General features: G+C 49.4%; 1 protein-coding gene across 4 annotated transcripts in view; it reads left to right on the top strand.

Annotated features, from left to right (window-relative positions):
• The window catches only part of TXNRD2 (thioredoxin reductase 2), a 102,796-nt gene that overhangs the window by 50,112 nt on the left and 32,921 nt on the right, over positions 1-19,763 (top strand). For all 4 annotated transcript variants that reach the window (XM_058281847.2, XM_058281845.2, XM_058281848.2 and 1 more), the window contains exons 7-8: positions 1,332-1,394; positions 11,768-11,838. In XM_058281847.2, the coding sequence (XP_058137830.1) occupies positions 1,332-1,394; positions 11,768-11,838 (134 nt within the window). The remainder of the gene's footprint in view (positions 1-1,331; positions 1,395-11,767; positions 11,839-19,763) is intronic.

The raw sequence follows: 19,763 nt of genomic DNA, 5'->3' as shown, positions 1-19,763 counted from the left end.
GAGCTGCCCAGTGGGAAAGAAAGTACAGCCTGCCCAGGAATGGCACCGCCCACACTTCCCGTGCCACTGATGACAACAGAAGCAGACAAAGAAACAAGATGCAGCAAATAGACTCAGAGAACAGACAACTGGGGGAGAGGGGGGAATTAAATAAATAAATAAATCTTTAAAAATAAATAAATAAATAAATAAAAGAAAGAAAAAAATAAAAAAATTATGTGGAAGGGTAAAGAGTCCCGAATAGCAAAAGCCATCTTGGGGAAGAAGAATGAAGTTGGAAGACTCATACTTCCCCGTCTTAAAAGATGATAAAACCATAATAATCAAACACAGTATGGTATTGGCACAAGGACAGGCATATAGGCCAATGAAATTGAGTTGGGAGTTCAGAAATCAACCTCACAGTTATGGCCAATGGACTTTTTTTTTTGGTTCTACAATCTCTTTATTTATTTTTTTAATGTTACATTAAAAAAGTATGAGGTTCCTGTATATCCGCCACCTGCCCTTACGCCACTCCTCCCACATCAACAACCTCTTTCATCATTGTGGCACATTCATTGCATTTAGTGAATACATTTTGGAGCACTGCTGCACTGCATGGATTATAGTTTATATTGTAGTTTGCCAGCTGACTTTTTTTTTTTTTAAGATTTATTTTTTATTTATTTATTGTCTGCTCTCTGTGTCCGTTTATATTCTTGTCAGTGGCACTGGGAATCTGTGTCTCTTTTCATTGCGTCATCTTGCTGCATCAGTTCTCCGTGTGTGCAGCGCCATTCCTGGGCAGGCTGCACTTTCTTTCACACTGGGCTGCTCTCCTTACAGGACGCACTCCTTGCTTGTGGGGCTCCCCTACATGGGCGACACCCTGTGTGGCACAGCACTCCTTGTGCACATCAGCACTGTGCATGGGCCAGCTCATCATGCAGGTCAGGAGGCCCTGGGTTTGAACTGCAGACCTCCCATGTGGTAGGTGGGCGCTCTATCCATTGAGCCAAGTCTGCTTCCCTGCCAACTGACTTTTGATAAGGGTGCCAAGTACATTCAATTGGGAAAGAGGATCTCTATTTGCAAGGTGTTTCTGGGATTGGAGGAGATGGATGTTGCTGGGTATTTTGTAAACTGTGAAGTGCTGAGATTTACAATACCCTACCTGCCCTCTCCTGCCTGTCCCCCTTCTGTTCAGCCAATCCCACATGGATGGCAGCACCGTGGAACTACCTTGCTGTTGGCATCTGCGGCACAGGGGCATCTCTGGGTATCCAAGCCTCCTAGGTGGGTGATGCTGGGTACGTGTTTGACCCATAGCTTTCTTTGTTTATTTGTAGACTCTAATTTCAGCTGACCAAATCGTCATTGCTACTGGAGGACGACCAAAGTACCCCATGCACGTGAGTGTGCCCACAAAACAGCCTTTCTCTGTGCCCTCTGCTCGTTTGGGCCTTGGGGCTCTCCTGGCAGCTGTTTGTGCCTCTGCTTCCCACCAGCAGCCTGCTTGCTCTTTTTCTTTTTTTTCAATGAACTTTATTTTTTAGGTTTACAGAAAAATTTTGCAGGAAGTACAGAGCTCCCATATACCACATACATGCATCATTTGGCCAATTATTAACACCTGACATAAATGTACATTTGTTACAGTCAGTGAACAAATATAGATACATTATTACTAACTAATGTCCACTCTGTCTTCTACAGTCTGTGGATTGTGATAAATGCAGAATGTCAGGGATGCACCTTTATGAGATCATCCAGAATAGTTTCACTGCCCTAAAATGCCCTGGGTTCCACTTGTTTATGCCTCCCTCCTTCCCTGAACTCCTGGCAACCACTGATTATTTTACTCTCTGTAGTCTGTTCTTTTCCAGAATGTCATATAGTTGAAATCATACAATACGTAGCCTTTTCAGACTGGCTTCTTTCACTTAGCAATATGTACTTAAGGTCATGTCTTTTTGTGACCTGAGAGCTTATTACCTTTTTTTACTGAATACTATTCCATTGTATGGCTGTACCACCAATTGTGGATCCAATCTCCTTTTCTTTTCTGCTCTGTTTTTTAAGCAATTATGTTCCAGATTCTATCTGGGTTCTTGGCTATGCTGCAGAAATGAATTTCAAAAGCACACTGGGTGAGTTAGGCCAGTAATTTATTCAGGTAGGGAGGGAAGAGAAATGGGAGAAAATAATAGAAAATAACAGAGCAGGGGTCCCAGGTAATGAGGAAGGGGATGAAAAGGGATAAAGAGGACTGATTTACAAGCTATAACTTCCCATTATAGATTATAAATCCCCAGGGTTACTTGTGTGGCCACATGGCAGAGGAAAAATGGTGAAAGTGGCACAAAGAGGGCAGGAAACAGGTCCAGAGGCAGGAGAGCAGGGCGAAAAAAAGTGATCCTCGCAGCTTGCTTTTAAATTGCTAATTATTTCACCCCTTTGCTAAAGGCAGGGGAGGAGGTTTCAGCAGTTTGCTGTTTTGATTGATTATCCCACCCATCAATTCCTTAGTGAGAACCCAATGATAAAGTTTCTAGAGAACACCCGGGACTTTTCTTTGTTCCCAGGAAGAACAAAGAATCCCAGGAGTGGGAGTCCTCCAGTAGCCCATCTTGAGGGTTTCTGATGTCCAGATGGACTCCCTGTCAGGTTCCAGATCCATCTATTAATTCCCTGTCTTATTCGCCTGCTTAATTATACTAATAAAACATCAACTCTCCAAATGACAACGGGTTTACAGCATTTTAGTAAGTATATAAGTGTTCAATATTAGCAAACCTTATCTGTTTATCTTGACTTAGTTACTTTCCAAGGTAGCCTTTTAAAGAGAACTCTAGGCTTCCGACTAATTTCTGGCATAAAATGGAAAATCTACTTGCTTTAAAAAAAATAATTCAGGAGAGAATAAATTCCTTTCTAGTTTCGTGTGACTTTACTCATCCACCAAGGGTACAATCACCTTTTGAAGGGCATCTTGGTGACTTCCAGTGTTTGGCAATAATGAACAAAGCTACCATAAGTGTTCAAGTGCAGGTTTCTGTGTGGACATAAATTGTTAACTTATTTGGGCAAATACCCAGGAATACAATGGCTGGATCCAATGGTAAGCCTATGTTTAACTTTGTAAGAAATTGCCAAAGTGTCTTCCAAAGCGGCTGTACCATTTTGCAATCCTGCCAGCAAAGAATGGGAGTTCCTGTGGCTCCACGTACTTGCCAACGTTTGGTGGTGTCCGTATTTCAGATATTGCCATTCAAATAGATGTGAATAATTAAAAATTGTTTTAATTTGCAGTTCCCTAATGATATATAAAGTCGAGTATCTTTTCATATGCTTCTTTACCATTTGTGTGTCTCTTTGGTGAGGGATCTGTTTAGATCTTTTGCCCATTTTGTAATTGGGTTGTTTGCTTTCTTATAGATGAGTTTCAAGTTTGTTTTTCTTTATTTGCATACAATTCCTTTACTAAATATGTGTTTTGCAAATATTTTTTCCCGTCTGTGGCTTGTCTTTTCATTCTCTTAACAGTACTTTATGCAGAGCAGAAGTTTTCAATTTTAATGAAGTCCAACATCAATTTTTTTGGCTCACGGATTGTGCTTTTGGTGTTGCATCTAAAAATTCACTGGCAAACCCAAGGTCATGTAGACTTTCTCCTCTGTTGTCTTCCAGAAGGTTTATAATTTTGCATTTGACACTTAGGTCTATCATATATTTTGAGTTATGATAAAAGAAAATCTTTTCAGGCAATTTAAGATCTCACAGCTTTATTGAACAATTCATGAAATCTGGCAGCATCCCATTCAGAAAGTAAAAGGGAGCTCCCTGAGGGGAGTGGAAGGGGGTGTTTGTAGAGTTAAGTGAGGAAATGTTCTGATTGGCTGATGTTGAGTTTCTCTTTTACATAGGGCAGGTCTTACAAAGTAGAGGGCAGATACACATTGATTAGTAGGATATGTGTATCCATTCTGATAAGCCATCTCTATGGGATGGAAACTAGATTTACCACAGGTATGCTCCTTCATTCTGATAAGCTGTCTCTACTGGATGGAAACTAGTTTGACCACCAGGCATTGCTTCTCAGCAACCCTGTGGGTGTGTTCTGTTTTCTGGGGAAACCCCCATAAGTTAATTGTTTTTGTCCTCTGGTCAAGCCCTTCTCCCCTGGCATCACCCGATACAGGTGGCCATTTTATTTTACTTAACAGTTACTTTTTGTGAGAGGTTTAGGGCCTGTGTCTAGATATATGTATTTTTTGCAGATGGATGTATAGTTGTTCCAGCACAATTTGTTGAAAAGACTGTCCTTTCTCCATTGAATTGCCTTTGCTCCTTCGTCAAAGATCAGTTGACTGTAATAGTGTGGATCTGTTTCTAGGCTCTCTATTCTCTTCCTTTGATCTATTTTTCCATCAATTCCACACTGTCTCGAGCACTGTAGCTTTATCATATGTCTTTAAGTTGGGTAATGTCAGTGCTCGACTCTGCTCTTTTTCAGTATTGTGTCAATATTCACAAAATAACTCAGGATATTGAGTGGCAGTGAGCTGGTGAATCTATAGATCGAGTTTGGAAGAATCAACATCTTAGTGATATTGGATCTTCATGTCCATGAACTTGAAAAATCTTTTGATTTACTTAGAATTTCTTTGATTTCTTTCATCAGAATTTTATAGTTTTCCCCATATAGATTTTGTACATTTAAAAAAATCTATACTTAAGCGTTTCATTTTTGGGGGTGTTGAAGCAAATTGTGTTATGCTCTTAATTTCAAATCATCCCAATTTTTCATTGGTGGTTAAGTGGAAAAGCTATTGACTTTTTGTATATTGATCTTGTATTCTGCAACCTTGCTATAGTCACTTATTAGGTCCAGGAGTTCATTGTTGTTGTTTTTTTGTCAATTCTTTAGAATTTTTTTACATACGCTCTTATATCATCTGTGACTAAGGGTAGTTTTAGTTTTTCCTTCCCATTATGCATAGCTTTTATTTCCTTGTTTTTTGCAATATCTCTTTTTTTCATTGAGATATATAATTCACATACCATAAAACTTGATATATTAAAGGGTACAGGTCAATGGTTTTTTAATATATTCATGGAGTTGTGAAACCATCAATCGCCACTGTCTGACTCCAGAATTAGTTTTATTACTTCAAAAAGAAACTCTAGGGAAGTGGATGTGGCTTAAGTGATAAGGCCTCCACCTACCATATGGGAGGACCTGGGTTCTATCCCTGGGGTCTCCTGATGAAAAAGAAGAGAAAGTGTGCCTGCGTGGCAAGCCAGTGCCTGCATGGTGAGCCACATGTCTGTGCAGCAAGCTGAGTGCCCACGCAGTGAGCTGAGTGCCCGCACAAGTGAGTCATGCCAAACGGGAGAGTCAAGGTGAAGCACAGCAGAAACCAGGAACTGAGGTGGCGCAACTGACAGGGAACCTCTCTCTGCATCAGAGGTCCCTAGGATCGAATCCTGGTAAATCCTGGAGGAGAAAGACTAGAAGAGAAGACAAAAAGAGAAATAGATACAGAAGATCACACAGAGAATGGACACAGCAAAAACAGCAGGGGAGGAGGGGGCAGAAAAGAAAGTGTACCCATTTGCAGTCACTCCCCATTATCCTCTTGCAACCATTAATCTTTCTCTTTTTTCTCCATTATTTATTATTATTTTTTTAATGTTACATTAAAAAAAATGAGGTCCCCATATACCCCTCCACCCCCCTCACCCCACTCCTGCCATAACAACAACCTCCTCCGTCATCATAGGACATTCATTGCAGTTGGTGAATACATCTCTGAGCACTGCTGCCCCACATGGTCAGTGGTCCACATTGTACTTTACACTCTCCCCAGTCCACCCAGTGGGCCATGGGAGGACATACAATGTCCAGTAACTGTCCCTGCAGTACCACCCAGGACAACTCCAAGTCCTGAAAATGCCCCACATCACATCTCTTCTTTCCACTCCCCACCCACAGGAGCCACCATGGCCACTTTCTCCATGTCAATGCTACATTTACTTCCATTACTAATCACATTAGCTCCAGAATAGAGTATCACTAAGTCCACTCTAATCCATACTCTATTCCTCCATCCTGTGGACCCTGGGATGGTTATGTCTGCTCCACCTCTGTATTGAGAGGGTGCTTAGATTCCACTTGGATGATGGATGCAATTCTCCTGTTTGCAGTTGTAGGCACTCTTGACTCCCTGGTGTGGTGGTTGACCTTCTTCACCTCCCTGTTAGCAGGCTGGGGTACGTCCAGTAAACCAGAGGGTAGGAGTTGCAAGGCTGTTGAGGCTCAGGGCCTGGCTATCACATGGACAGTCCAGAGATTCAGGTCCCCTGAGTATACACTAAACCCCAGTGCCAACCACAGGTCTGGTAAAAGTGACAGGAAAGGCTTGTGAACAAAGATCACACCTGAGTCCAACTCCATCACACTCAGGAACACAAACTCCAAAGTAGGGGCAACTGACATGGCACTGAACTCCATCTGCCATGACCATAGAACCTGTGGGTTTCTGAAGCCCTCAGAAGAACCAATACCTGGAATTGTATCTACTTTAGCTGTCTCTGGGACTATGCTGAGGTGTGCATAAGGGCGACCTCTCTAATGACCTCCCGGCTCTTTTTTGGAAACTCATAGCCGTATAGATTTGTTTTCCTTTCCATTTCCCCCTTTTATTCAAGGTCAAAAAGCATTTTTAACTTCTGATATTACATGTAGGCTGAGATATTCTGCTGGTCTGAGTTGACCCTTTTATTCAAGGTCATTCTCCACTCACATCATCAGCTGGTACTTGGTAGTAATCCCTTGGTGCCAGGGAGGCTCATCCCCGGGAGTCATGTCCCACACTGGGGGGAAGACAGTGCATTTACATGCTGAGTTTGGCTTCAAGACTGACCACATGGAGGCTCTCAGGAGGTAACTCGTAGGCACCCTGCAGCTCTAGGCCTAGTTCTTATTTCAGGCACACAGGCCTACAAGCATAGTCATTAGCATCAAGGGCTCATTGTTGGACCATCTTTCCTTATTGGTCTTAGCCATTACACTCAGAGGATTGTTGCTGTTTAGTTAGGGAATGCAACGGAGCTCCCCTGGCCAGGAACTCAGCACTTGCTCAGCCATCGTTCCCTACAGTAACCACTATGAAAATATCCAAACATTTTTATGCACCCCACACATATGCTCTGGAGAACTCCCTCCCAACCATGTGCCCCCCCACCAATAACCCCACACTAGTATTCCTCACCTGCCACCATCGAACCCTTCTGTGGTCCAAAACCTCCCTGAAAATGAAGCCCAATATATTGCCAGGTTCCATTAATAGTAAAATGGAATATAGTGATGAGTTTAGAGGTTAGATATAGAATACCTACTAATTTAGAAAAAGTAAAAATAAATTGGGGTATCAAAAAAATTTTTTAAAAAGCTTTGTTTTTGATGTTTTGCCTTCCATCACTGCAGTAAGTGTTGCCCTGTATGCACATTAGCAAGGCAACTTCTTCCATCTCTTCCTCAGTGTCTACATCCTTTCTTTTTCTTTTCTTCTAATTATTAAGCTTGTCTTCATAAAAGTTTTAGACCACAGTAATTCATATATACAATATATAGTACTCCCACATATTCAACATCAGACACTTTGTCCCTTCCCCAGCAATAATCTTTTTACATGTTCATACTGTATTTACTGCAACTGATGTACAGATACTGAGACAATAGCTTTCAAACAAGGTTATACTTGGGTTTACATTGTGGTTTATATTTTAGACTATACAATTTTTAAAATTTTCAATTATCTTATGTTTTACATTATGATTCACATTTTAGCCTATAGGCCCCTATACATTTTTGGTGTAATTTAACATGTCCTATATCCATCCTTGCATAATCTTGTGGAACACTTCCATTCCCACACAGTTACACTGATTCCATCTAATCAATACCTCTTTCCCCCTCCCCTCAGGGCCCACAGTGACATTCACTCTTCATTGCTTGAAGGGCCTTGTTAATCTACTTTCTGTCTCTATGGATTTGTCTATTTTGGGCATTTCATCTAAGTGGAATCATACACTGTGGTATTTTGAGATTGCTTTTTTCACTTAGCATTGTTTTCAATGTTTCATCCATGTCATAGCATTTATCAGTACTTCATCCTTTTATGACTGAATGATATGCCATTGTATGGATAGACCCCATTTTGCTTATCCATTTATCAGTTGGTGGAATCTGAGTTGTTTCCATATTTTGGCTATTTTGAATAATGCTGCGAACATTTGCGTACAAGTGTTTTTTGTTTGTTTTCTGTGGACATTTGTGTCCATTTCTCTTGGGTGTATTCCTAGGAGTGGAATGACTGGATCATATGGTAATTCTGTATTTAATTCTTTGAGGCTCTGCCAGGCTGTTTCCCAACGTTACCGAACCATTTTCCTTTCCCTCCACCCATGTACGAGGGTTCCAATTTCTCCACATCCTCACCAACCCTTGTTATTTTCCTTTTGCTTAAACTTTATTGTAACCATCCTAGTGATTGTGAAGTGGCATGTAATTGTGGATTTCTCTAATGTTTTTCCCTGATGACTAATGATGTTGAGCATCCTTTCATGTGCTTATTGGTCATTTATATCTTCTCTGGAGAAATGTCTCCTCAGATCCTTTGCCTGTTTTTAAATTAGATGATTAAATAACCATCTTTTCATTGTTGAGGTATAAGAGTTCTTTATATATCCTGGATACTAGATCCTTCTCAGATATGTGATTTGCAAATACTTCCTTCCATTCTTTGGGTTGTCTTTTCACTGTTAGTTTTTTTAAGTTTTAAATTGTTCCAATAGTGTTTCTTTAATTTTAAAAAAAATTTTAAACAATTTATTGAAATATATCATTCATACATGAACATACATTAACGATAAGTATATAGTAAAGATTGAGAACTTACAAAACAAGTGCATGTAACATCATACAGGGCTCTCATATCTTTTCACTTTCTTGATAATCTTTGATTCACCAAAGTTTCTAAAAATGTCTTTGTAATTTTTATTATGGTAAAATATACATAACAAAAATCATTTTAAGTAGACAATTATTTTGACATTCAATACTGTGACAGTGCTATGTAACTCTTACTACTATCTATTTCCAAACTGTTTTCATCTCAAAGCAAAACACATGCTCATGTAGCAGTTAACTCCCCATTCTCTACTTCTCCCACCCCTGTAACCACTGTTCTCCCAAGTATTTCATATAAGAGAAATCATAAAATATTTGACATTTTGGATGCACAAATTTTATGTCTTTGTTAATTCCAATTTTTCTGTTTTCTCTTTGGGTCCTTATACTTTTGGTGTCATATCCAAGAAATTATTGCCTAAACAAAATCGCTGAGATTTATACTTATGTTTTCTTCCAAGACTTTTATAGTTTGGATCTCCTATATAGGTTATTTTTCTTCCTTTCCCTCCCTCTTCCCCACCCTGCTGTTTTTGCTGTCTGTGTCCATTCACTCTGTGATCTGTATCTATTTCTCTTTTTCTTTTTGTCTTCTCTTCTCTTTCTCCTCTAGGATTCACCGGGGTTTGATCCTGGGGACCTCTCATGTGGAGAGAGGTTCCCTGTCAGTTGCGCCACCTCAGCTCCTGGTCTCTGCTGCACTTCACCTTGACTCTCCTCTTTGTCTCTCTTTTATTGCATCATCATCTTGCTGTGTGACTCACGTGCGCAGGCACTGGCTCACTGCACGGGCACTCAGCTCGCCATGCAAGTGCTATTTTGCCATGCAGGCGCTGTTTCACTATGCAAGCACTGGTTCTCCACACAGGCACTGGCTCACCATACCAGCACTCCCGTGGGCACTCGGCCCACCGTGCTGGCACTTGGCTAACCATGCAGGCACATTTTCTCTTCTTTTTCACTAGGAGGCCCCAGGGATTGAACCCAGATCCTCCATGTGGTAGGTGAAGACCCTATCACCTGAGCCCCATCCGCTTCCTTCCTATATAGGTCTGATCCATTTTGAGTTCGTTTTTGTATGGTGTGAAGTACATGTGGAAGTCCAGTTTTCCCAGCTCTGTCCCTCACTCACCCAGAGGTAGGATGCAGTGTGAGCTCTGGGTCCTGAGCAGTGCGACCCAGTGACCACTGCACTTTCCCACAGCCCTGCCTGGGAAGACGCTGAGGCCCACCCTTTGCCCCACCTGCCCTTCGCTACGCCCTCCCTGGGGTGGCTGCTAAGGCTTGCTTGCATTTCTTTTTTTTTTTTTAAGATTTATTTATTTATTTCTCTCCCCTTCCCCCCCCGCCAAGTTGTCTGTTCTCTGTGTCTATTTTGCTGCATGTTCTTCTTTGTCCGCTTCTGTTGTTGTCAGCGGCACGGGAATCTGTGTTTCTTTTTGTTGCGTCATCTTGTTGTGTCAGCTCTCTGTGTGTGTGGCGCCATTCCTGGGCAGGCTGCACTTTGTTTCGCACTGGGCGGCTCTCCTTACAGGGCGCACTCCTTGCGCGTGGGGCTCCCCTACACGGGGGACACCCCTGCGTGGCGTGGCACTCCTTGTGCGCATCATCACTGCACATGGGCCAGCTCCACACGGGTCAAGGAGGCCCGGGGTTTGAACCGCGGACCTCCCATGTGGTAGACGGACGCCCGAACCACTGGGCCAAGTCCGCCGCCTTGCTTGCATTTCAATCCCTTTGATTTTACCAAACGTTCGGTTTTCTTTGAGCAAACCCAAGAAATTTCTGACTTTATTTTTTTTGCCAACTGGAATTGTAAACTGTGAAATCCACTTCCTTTCTACCAACACATCTCACTCTCCCTGGCCACTCAGAGGGCCCCAGCGCCTTGTGTCCCTCACACTTCTTCAGCTTCCTTCCCTCTGGCTGGCTGGTGGAAGGCTCCGGCCAGGCAGTTGGGGAGCTCTGTATGATTCCTCGAGCACAGGGCTCACCTGGACTGCCACCTCGAGGTGCTCGGCTGGCTCCAGCCTTCAGCTGTGCCCTTTGGAGACGAGCCCTGGGCCCACCCTGCCTCTTCCGGCCGTCCCCTGCCTTCCACGCCCTGCCATGCAGGAGCAGCCCCCGACACCTGGCTTACCCTGCTGCTCACCCCCTAGCAAGCCCCCATCTCTGTAGATGGACTCCCCCCTGGCTGGCCGTTCCTTCTTGCCCATTCGGCCTGAGCCGCCCTGTTTCCCCACTTCTTGGGCGCTCCAGACTTTTCCCTCATCACTGTCACCAGAGCTCCGAGAACCCCTCGCCCACCATTAGCTTGCTGACTGGCCCTTATCTTGCTCCCCAGAGCTCCAAGTTGCTGCTGTCTGGTCTGCTTGTCCCTGTCCACCCTTCCAGGTGCCCGGACACGCTTGTGGGGTCCACCTCTGGGTGCGGATAATCCCTGAGCAATGCACACCCACCTGAGGCTGGGTGCCCTGAAGAACAGAGAGAGGGGAGAGGGTTGGCCCCACCTGACTCCCCTCCCTGCCTGCTGCACCCACCCGGGAGGGCCCTCGCCAGCCAGCCTTGCCGTCATGGCAAAGGAGGACACGGGTTCTAGGCGCCAGGCAGATGGCGCCCCATGTTAGGGAGAGAGAGGCCCCTTCCTGTCCCCAGAGAAGCCAAACCCAAAGGAAAGAATGTGGAGCCGGTGACGAGGGGAGGACCAGGTAGAGCCGGCCCGTGCAGCGCCTGGGGCGGCTCCGTGCCGCCGCGTCTGCGCAGTGGGCCCGGCGTCCTCTTTTCTCATCCCTCCTTTCCTCCCCGTAGATCGAAGGGGCCTTGGAATACGGGATCACGAGTGACGACATCTTCTGGCTGAAGGAATCCCCTGGAAAAACGTAAGGCCCGGGACGTGCGTGTGCGTCTCCTCGTGCGCTGGAGTCAACGTCAGGGCCCTGTTTGGGTCCTGTCTTTCTAGCACCTTCTTTTCCGTTTATTAAAAAAAAAGAAAAGAGAAGAAGAGCCTTTACCTGGGTCCCTCTGCAGGGCTGTTGATTCACCGTGACTGTCTTGGCAGCCACGAAACAAATGGCACGTGGAGTGATTTGGCTGTTGGTTGTCCAGGGCGGTGGTCTTCCAACAGGGTTCCCAGAAACCCGAGGTGTGCTGGCAGGTCCCCCAGGGAGGACAAATTGAGGGGAAAGCAGGGCTGGGTCGTCATGGAAACCCCGAGCCTCCACCTCAACCCCTCTTTCATCTGGTTTACACGTTGAGCTGCCTAGTGATCTAAAGACCCCACGGGGCTCGCCGCAAGACCAGTGGTTTTTCACCCTTGAGCAGGAGGAACGGCCTTGAGGGCATTTCTGCATCCACAGAGTGAGGCTGCGGTGGGGTTCCGGGGCCCTGGTCCCCCCTGCCTGTGGGATGCAGAAGGGACGTCATGTGCGCAGGGACCAGAGCGGCCACCAGAGGGCGGCAGAGGCTTGATCGTCAGAGGTTCAGCCCTAAGGACTGACTGACGGGGAAGCTTGCCCGGGACTTTGTGTGCACGCAGGTGGGCGTGCATGTGCGGGCAGGAGTGTGGATGCAAGTGCATTGGGGGGAGGCGGGGGGGGGGGGCGCGAACGTGTGTGTCATTTGTGCGTGGCTCGGAATGTGTGTGTGTATGAGCTGCACACTCAGCCCGCCACGGGCGTCGTGGTTTTTGCACTTCCCGAGGCATCTTTGCTTGGCGTCAAGGCTGTGGAGTGGTTTATTTTACCTTCCACCGTCAGGAAACCTCTGCATCGCTCCTACTTCCGCCGCGAACAGCTCCAGCCTGCGTCTTGGACCCCCGGCCCAGGTGTTTCTTCGGCATTTTCTAAAACCTGTCCCAGGTGCTTCCTCGCAGGAAAGCCGGGTCTGAGGGCAGGTGCCCTTCGCATCTTCACATGATTTGCTGACGGGCCTTCCCTCCAGCGGGCTGCGCCTCTCCACCTGCTTGTCCCTCCTCCTGCACGCTTTGCAAAGCAGAAAGACGGCAGGTAGCGCCCCCTCCTGCCGCCACCTCCACTGAGGGCGTGGGAGCTACGCGGCCACTCCTTTTGGCTCTGTGTCTCCCCCTGCCCACTATTAAGGGGATGTTCCCTGTCGCTTCTATTCATCTGCCAGCTCCTCCCACCCTTTCCCCCATGCTGTGTTTTGTCTTTTTTCTTCTTTGAGGTTCAGGGGCCAGGGATTGGACCTCGGACCTGGTATGTGGGAAGCCGGCACTCAACCACTGAGCCGCATTGACTCCCCTGAGTTGGCTTCTTCGTTTGTTTGTCATTTGTTTCCTTGTTTTTAGGAGGCAATGGGGATAGAACCCGGTCAACCACTTGAGCCAAATCCACTCCCGGTGTCTTGTCTTTTGACTGGGTGACATTTTTCTTCATGCAGAAGGTGTCAATTTTTGCTTGCATTAGCCTAGCTATTTTTTGTGGGTTTACTGAAGTGTGCCATAAGGGAGTGTGTGTGTGGGTCTGTGTGTGTTTTGGTGATAGCATGGGCCAATGTGTCTGGATAAGAATCTGTGAGTGGGCGAGTGTGTGTGTGAGTTCCTCTGTGTATCTGTGTGAGAATTTGTTGTCTTTGTGTGCAAGTGTGTGTCTTGTTGTGTGTGGATGTGAGTCAGCTTGGTCCTTGGCCGGCGTTTCTAGCACTTTCTTTCCACACCCCTCTCTTATCTTTCACATGATTTGTATGTCAAGGATGTAATCCCACAGCATATGGTGCAGGCTTTGTCGGCTTGTCGTTTGTCTTTTAACTGGTTTTATGATATTCTGCAATGTACAAATGGTTTTTTTCTCTTTTTTTTTTAAACTTAAATCTCCTTTTACACTTAATGGCTTGTAGATTTATTGAATATTCAGAAAGCATTCCCCACTCCCTAAGCTGTGAAGGGGGAAAAAACCTCCTATATGTTCTTTTATGGCTTTAACAGATCAAATTTTCCTGTAAGTTTTTTAAGTTCGTCTGTGGTGGGGGTGTGGTAGAGAGCAGCCTGCAGTTGTCCCAGCTGTCCACTGACCACCCAGCCCCTCGGTGCTGACCACACACAAGGCCCCGTCCACCACTGTGGCCTGGTGGGTGCCGGCCGCTGGCACTTGGCTCTGCCAGGGCCGCCCTCTGAAGCCCGGTGGCTGCACAGCCGCACTGGTCTTCAGATCCTCTCGGTTTTCTTTCCTGTTACTTCTTCTTGTTGGAACTTAGAAACAAAGCGTAAGCCTCTCCATGACTATCAGGTGGAACCATGCCTGGCTGTGTGGCTGCTTGGTGCCTGGCTGAGGTCACCTTCTCTTGCCCATCGCAGAATACCAGCGGGTGCTATATCCTGGTCTTGCACAGTTCTTGTGGCTGGAGGCTGGGACTGAGGGAGGCCGGGTATGATTGGAGGCCAGATCTGGGAAAGGCAAGATGGGAGGGGAGGCCACGACTGAGGTGGAGGCTGAGTCCGAGAAGAGGCCATTGTAAGGGGGGCCGGCTGTAAGGAGAGGCCAGGTCTGAGGGAGGCCGGATCTGAGGGGTGGCTGGATGTAATTGGAGGCCAGGTCTGAGGAGAGGCTGGGTCTGAGGGGAGGCTGGATGTGAGGACAACTGGGTGTGAGGGGAGGCTGGGCATGATTGGAGGCCAGGTCTGGGGGAGGCCGGGACTGAGGGGAGGCTGGGTCTGAAGAAGCCTGTATCTGAGGGTGGCTGAGTCTGGGGGAGGTCAGGTCTGAGGGGAGACTGGCTGTGATTGGAGGCCAGGTCTGAGGGGAGCCAGGTCTGAGGGGAGGCTGGGTGCACAGCCGTGCATGTGACAGCCCTGGCCAGAGGAAGCGTCCGGTGCCGCTCAGCGGGGCAGCCACGGGCTCAGGGCCGTCTCGTCTGTGAGTGCGTGCGGGGGGCTGCTGGTGTGCCCGGGAAGACCCAGGCCCAGATATTTCAGTCAGGAAAGAAATTGCAGTGTTTATTTTCTCCAGGGGGCCAAAAAAAACACATTTAGGAGATTTCTTTTTTAAAGCTCTTTCGTTTAGAAGGAATCTAGGTATGTTATTGTTCAAGGGGAAAAAAAAGTGTTTGCAACGTATCAGTCACCCATTGCGTTCTGAGGATGATTTATGTGAGGAAATGGTTTTTTTCTAAAAATTAAGCTGGAGATATACCCCCGAATGATGCTTCTGTGAAAATGCCGCTTTTGTCCGGTGCTGTTAATGCAAGTTGTAACAGTGTAATAGCGGAGTCAGTGTTTACATGTTACATTCCTCAGCTGTAGTCAAAATAAGCCTGGAGGGCCTACAGTAGCATTTCTGTATTTTATCAGCTTGGGCTGGGGCTGAGGGGGAGGTTGCCACTCACACTTGGAGGGGCTGTTTCTGCCAGATTTATTTGCCTTATAAATATTCCCCATGTTTATTTTACCTCGCCTTTAAAATGGAGCTGAAATTAATACGGACCCCAGGGCTGCTCTCTGGGCTCCCAGTGCCTCCCGGAGCTGTGTGGGGACGTTGTGACCTTGGCCTCAGCCAGGAGGCCTGGGGGCCGGCTCTGGGCAGGCTCTGCCGGGGACGGCTGCCCACCCGTGCGCGCTGCGTGTGTGCCTCAGCAGACGCCCGTGCCTGCGCCTCCCGGAGGCAGCGGGCACCGCGAGGCCTGTGGGAACTCGTGGACGGGCCCGTCCACCCCAGACCCCTCGCATGTTCTACAGCCGCGCACGGGGACCCCTCCGCGCCGCGTCCCTGATGCCGGAAACTTCTTTGAAGGCGCGTCTGTGTAGGGCACAGTGGCTGGTCGCTCCAAGTTCTTGCGCATCAGTCCCAGCAGTGGCGCCTGCGGCTCGGCAGTTTCCTGCCTCACCCTTGTTCCCGTAAGGCCACCCAGGCATCCCAGCCGCAGGGACACACCCCTGCCCAGGCCTGATTCACCCCTTCCTCCACCCGTGGGCTCAGAGGACATGAGCCGCCTAACCTGGCTGTGGGCTGGGGGGGGACACGGGGCAGGGTGGCTGAGGGCTCGGGGAGGTGGGCTGCAGCTGGCACGGCTGAGGGTTTGGAGTGTAGGGCTGGCATGCTTGAGGGCTTGGGGGTGACCAGCCACTGTGGCCGAGGACTTGGGGGGGGGCAAGTGGCTGGCATGGTTGTGGGCTCGGGGGGGTGTGGGCTTGGTGTGACCAAGTGCCTGTTCAGCAGATGAGCCCCTGGCCAGGGGAGGGAATAAGGAATGTGGAAGGCTGAAAGGCAGCTCCTGCCTCAAAGTTCCTTGTGGGAGAACCCTGCAGGTTCTGGGGGGCCTGGATCCACGTGCAGCGAGGGGCTTCAGCAGCCCCCCCAGGTCAGAGGGTGGTTGTGCTTTTGGGGACATGGGAGCAGAGGTGCTGAGCTGGCCTGTGCCACCGACCCCACGTCTCATGCTATTTCCTGCTCACCCTGCTCCCTGGGGCAGCCTCTCTGCAAAGCCCTTGCAGATCCACCGGGGTCCCCTGGCCTTGACCTCCTGGCCTCCACGACCCTGAGCTCTGCCCTCTCCATTACTACCAGGTTTTGGGGTTCAGGTACCCCTGGTGAGGCATTTTGGTCACATTACCCCAGCCCTCTCCGGGGGCTGTGTCTGTAGGTCAGTGCTCTGCACACCCCGATTCTGAGCTGACGGTCTGGGCTGGCCTCCACCTCGTCACCTTTGTCTCTGGCTGCGCTGTGGATGTCTAGGGGTGGCTCTTCCCGCACACCGAGCCGACAAGGTGATCGAGCCCCCGGGACCCTGCACATCCTGCTGCCCCACACCTGGGCCCCACGTGGCTCACGGAGTGTGGGGGTCCCCGCCATCCCCCCTCCCACCAGACTGATGCTTTCTGCCCCCGTCGAATCCCCAGGGACTGTGCAGACTTCGTCAGCGAACGGAGCAACGAGAGTGTTTTCATAAATCAGGCTGAGCTAACACTGCCCATCAGAGTCTGTCATGGAAATAACCTTTTTTAACCGTTTTTATTCGAACTCCCTGAGGCCAGCCAGGTATACAGTAACCATTTCTCTCTCTTCCTAAGCCTAAGAACCTGGAAGGGGTCAATTGTTTTCCTCAGAGCAACCCCAGGGGTTTATTTAGTCAGCCCGCTGCCACTTTATTGCCACGTTTTCTGCGTGGCCGCCACTTCCATGTGGCGCGGCGTCCTCGCAGCCAGCGGAAGTGAGGGGAGCGGCCTGCCTGGGACTCAGCCCCCCACGCTTTGGGGCCCCCGCTGCCCGTTCCACCAGGCATGTCCATGTGGCAGAGTCACACGGGCCCAGGGACTGACCGGGCAGAGGCTGGACTTGGCCTGAGGAGGCACCTCCACAGGGACACGTTAGGTCTGGGATCAGCCCCTGGTCTGATGGGAAGGAAGCCTTGGGGACGCTGCTTCACCGGGGGTGCCAGGGGCTCGTGGCGTTTCCTGCGTCTCAGGGCCGCCAGGCGCGTGCGGCTGTCGCCCCTCGGAAAGCAGGTCAGCGGCCTTCAAACTTGAGAGGCAGATGAAGAGCTCTTTAAGCCTGGGCCTTCAGGGGCCCGATTTAGGTCTTTTGTTTCCACTTCCTCCCCTGTTCAGACTCGAACTAGAAAGCCTGCCCATGGGAATGGATGTGGCTCAATCTATTGAGCCCCTGCTTCCCACATGGAGGTCTCGAGCTCGGTTCCTGATGCCTCCTAAAAACAAACAAAAAAACAACAAGGGAAGCGGACATGGCTCGACTGATAGAGTGTCCGCCTACCATGTGGAAGGTCCAGGGTTCAAACCCAGGGCCTCCTGACCTGTGTGGTGAGCTGGCCTGCGCGCAAGGAGTGCTGTGCCATGCAGGGGTGTCCCCCGCTTAGGGGAGCCCCATACGCAAGGAGTGCGCTCCTCAAGGAAAGCCACCCAGTGTGAAAAAAGGGCAGCCTGCCCAGGAGTGATGCTGCACACACGGAAAGCTGATGCAGCAAGATGACACAACAAAAAGAGACACAGATTCCTCGTGCCGCCTGACAAGAATACAAGCGGACACAGAAGAACACACAGCGAATGGACACAGAGAGCAGACAACGGGGGGAAGAGGAGAGAAATAAATAAAATAAATCTTAAAAAAAAAAAGTGGTTGGAGGGAAGAAGGTATAAAATGATCATTTAAAAAAACAAAAAAACGCAACAAGCAGACCAATGGAAGGACTAGTTCAGGGGAGCCAATATGGCTCAGTGTTTGAGCACCAGCTTCCCACACACGAGGTCCCAGGTTCAATCCTGGCCCCAGTAGCTCAAAAGAAACAAAAAGCCTGCCCTCTGAGAAGGCAAGTCCACAGTGGAGGCCTCTGCACAATATGTTTACGTGTGTACAGAAAGGGGGCAGCACGTGAGCGCCTGCCAGCAACCAAATGCTGGATTCGGGGTCTCCAGAGCTGGGGGTGGCACTGTCGATGCCACCGCCCCCTGGTTCTTATTTGGGTGGTGGGCCAAGGCAAGAGCAGGTGCCTCTGCAAGGCCGAGGGGCTCGGCTGCGTTCAGCAGAAGCCCGGTCTTCCATTCGGAAGTGACCGTGAGAAAAACTAAACGGGGTCCCGGCCCCCTGGGACCTCCCCTGCTTGGGCCCTGGAGTCTTGGGCATCCATTTCCTTACCAGCCGTTTCCTCCTTCAGCCCCGTCAGCTCAGCAAGGAAATCCCTGCCTAACCTTCCAGGAAGGAGCATCACGTAATTGGATGCGTTGGTGGGGAAGGAGCAGGTGAAGCCAGATCGTTGACCGTGACCCGTGACCGCTCTCGACGCCCCAGAGTGGCTCCCCCACTACCCGCTGCACCAGGGGCCAAGAGGGACCCGGGGCGGAACGGGCGGCTCGGCCCCTGCCAGTCCCTGCTGCCCCCCGGGGAGGTGCCCCTGGTCTGTGGAAATGGAGAATTGTTTTGCCCAAATCAGGAGAGCCCCCCGGCCGTGGGGTGGGAGGGCCCTGGAGACAGTTTCGCAGGTGGTGTCGCGGCCGTGCATCCCTGGGGCGGCCGTGCCAGGGCCCGGGGCCGTCCGGGTGGGCCTGGGCACACGTGCCACGTCACAGGGGCTCGGAGGCTGCGGGGCGGGTGGAGACGGGCCGGGTGCCGTGGAGGGGGGTCAGCACCCTCCTTGGCACCGACATGTGCAGCCCATCAAGGTCGGAGGCACCCTGTGCTCGGGGACGGTGCCTTTGACCAACTCAATTTGTGCATTCAGGGCAGGCTGGTCAAAGGAGTATCTGTCAAGTCCACAAGAGCTGGGGCTTCGTCAGTTTGAAAATGTGTCCGCATATAGAGATGTGCACATCACACGTTTTTGCGTGCGCACACGGCATAGGCGCGTATGTGTGGTGTAGCACGTGTGTCTGCACACACGGGTACGCACGCGTGTATCTGTGTGCCTGTTTCTTTGGAGCAGCCAAACCTGGTGTGGGGCCTGGAAGCTTCTCCGCCCCCGGGCCCCCCCCCCGCGCCCTCTCTGACCCGCCGTGCAGGTGGCCCAGGGCCAGCCAGGGCTGCCCGGACAGGGGCTCCGTGTAGTTTTCCGCCGCCAGCCCCCCGGGAGGAAGCTGTGCGCTGGTTGCTTCCCGCAGGGCACCTACAGAAGTCTTCCCAGGGATGTGTGCCTTTTGAAATGGAATTATATCATTAGTACCTGCCGGGATTAACGCTGACACCGGGCTGATCCGGTCCTGACATCACCTCCCCCTGTTCAAACGCCGAGGGGTGATGTGACGCGCCCACCCACGCAGCCACCGCCCGGTGGGGAGCTCTCCGCTGGGTTCAGTACTTGTGCAAGTGTGCAAGTGTGCGCCTGTGCATACGTGTGCATTTGGGGG

This window comes from Dasypus novemcinctus, chromosome 19 (genome assembly GCF_030445035.2).
Source record: "Dasypus novemcinctus isolate mDasNov1 chromosome 19, mDasNov1.1.hap2, whole genome shotgun sequence".
Classification (NCBI taxonomy): Eukaryota; Metazoa; Chordata; class Mammalia; order Cingulata; family Dasypodidae; genus Dasypus; species Dasypus novemcinctus.
This window is presented reverse-complemented; position numbering and strand designations above follow the sequence as displayed.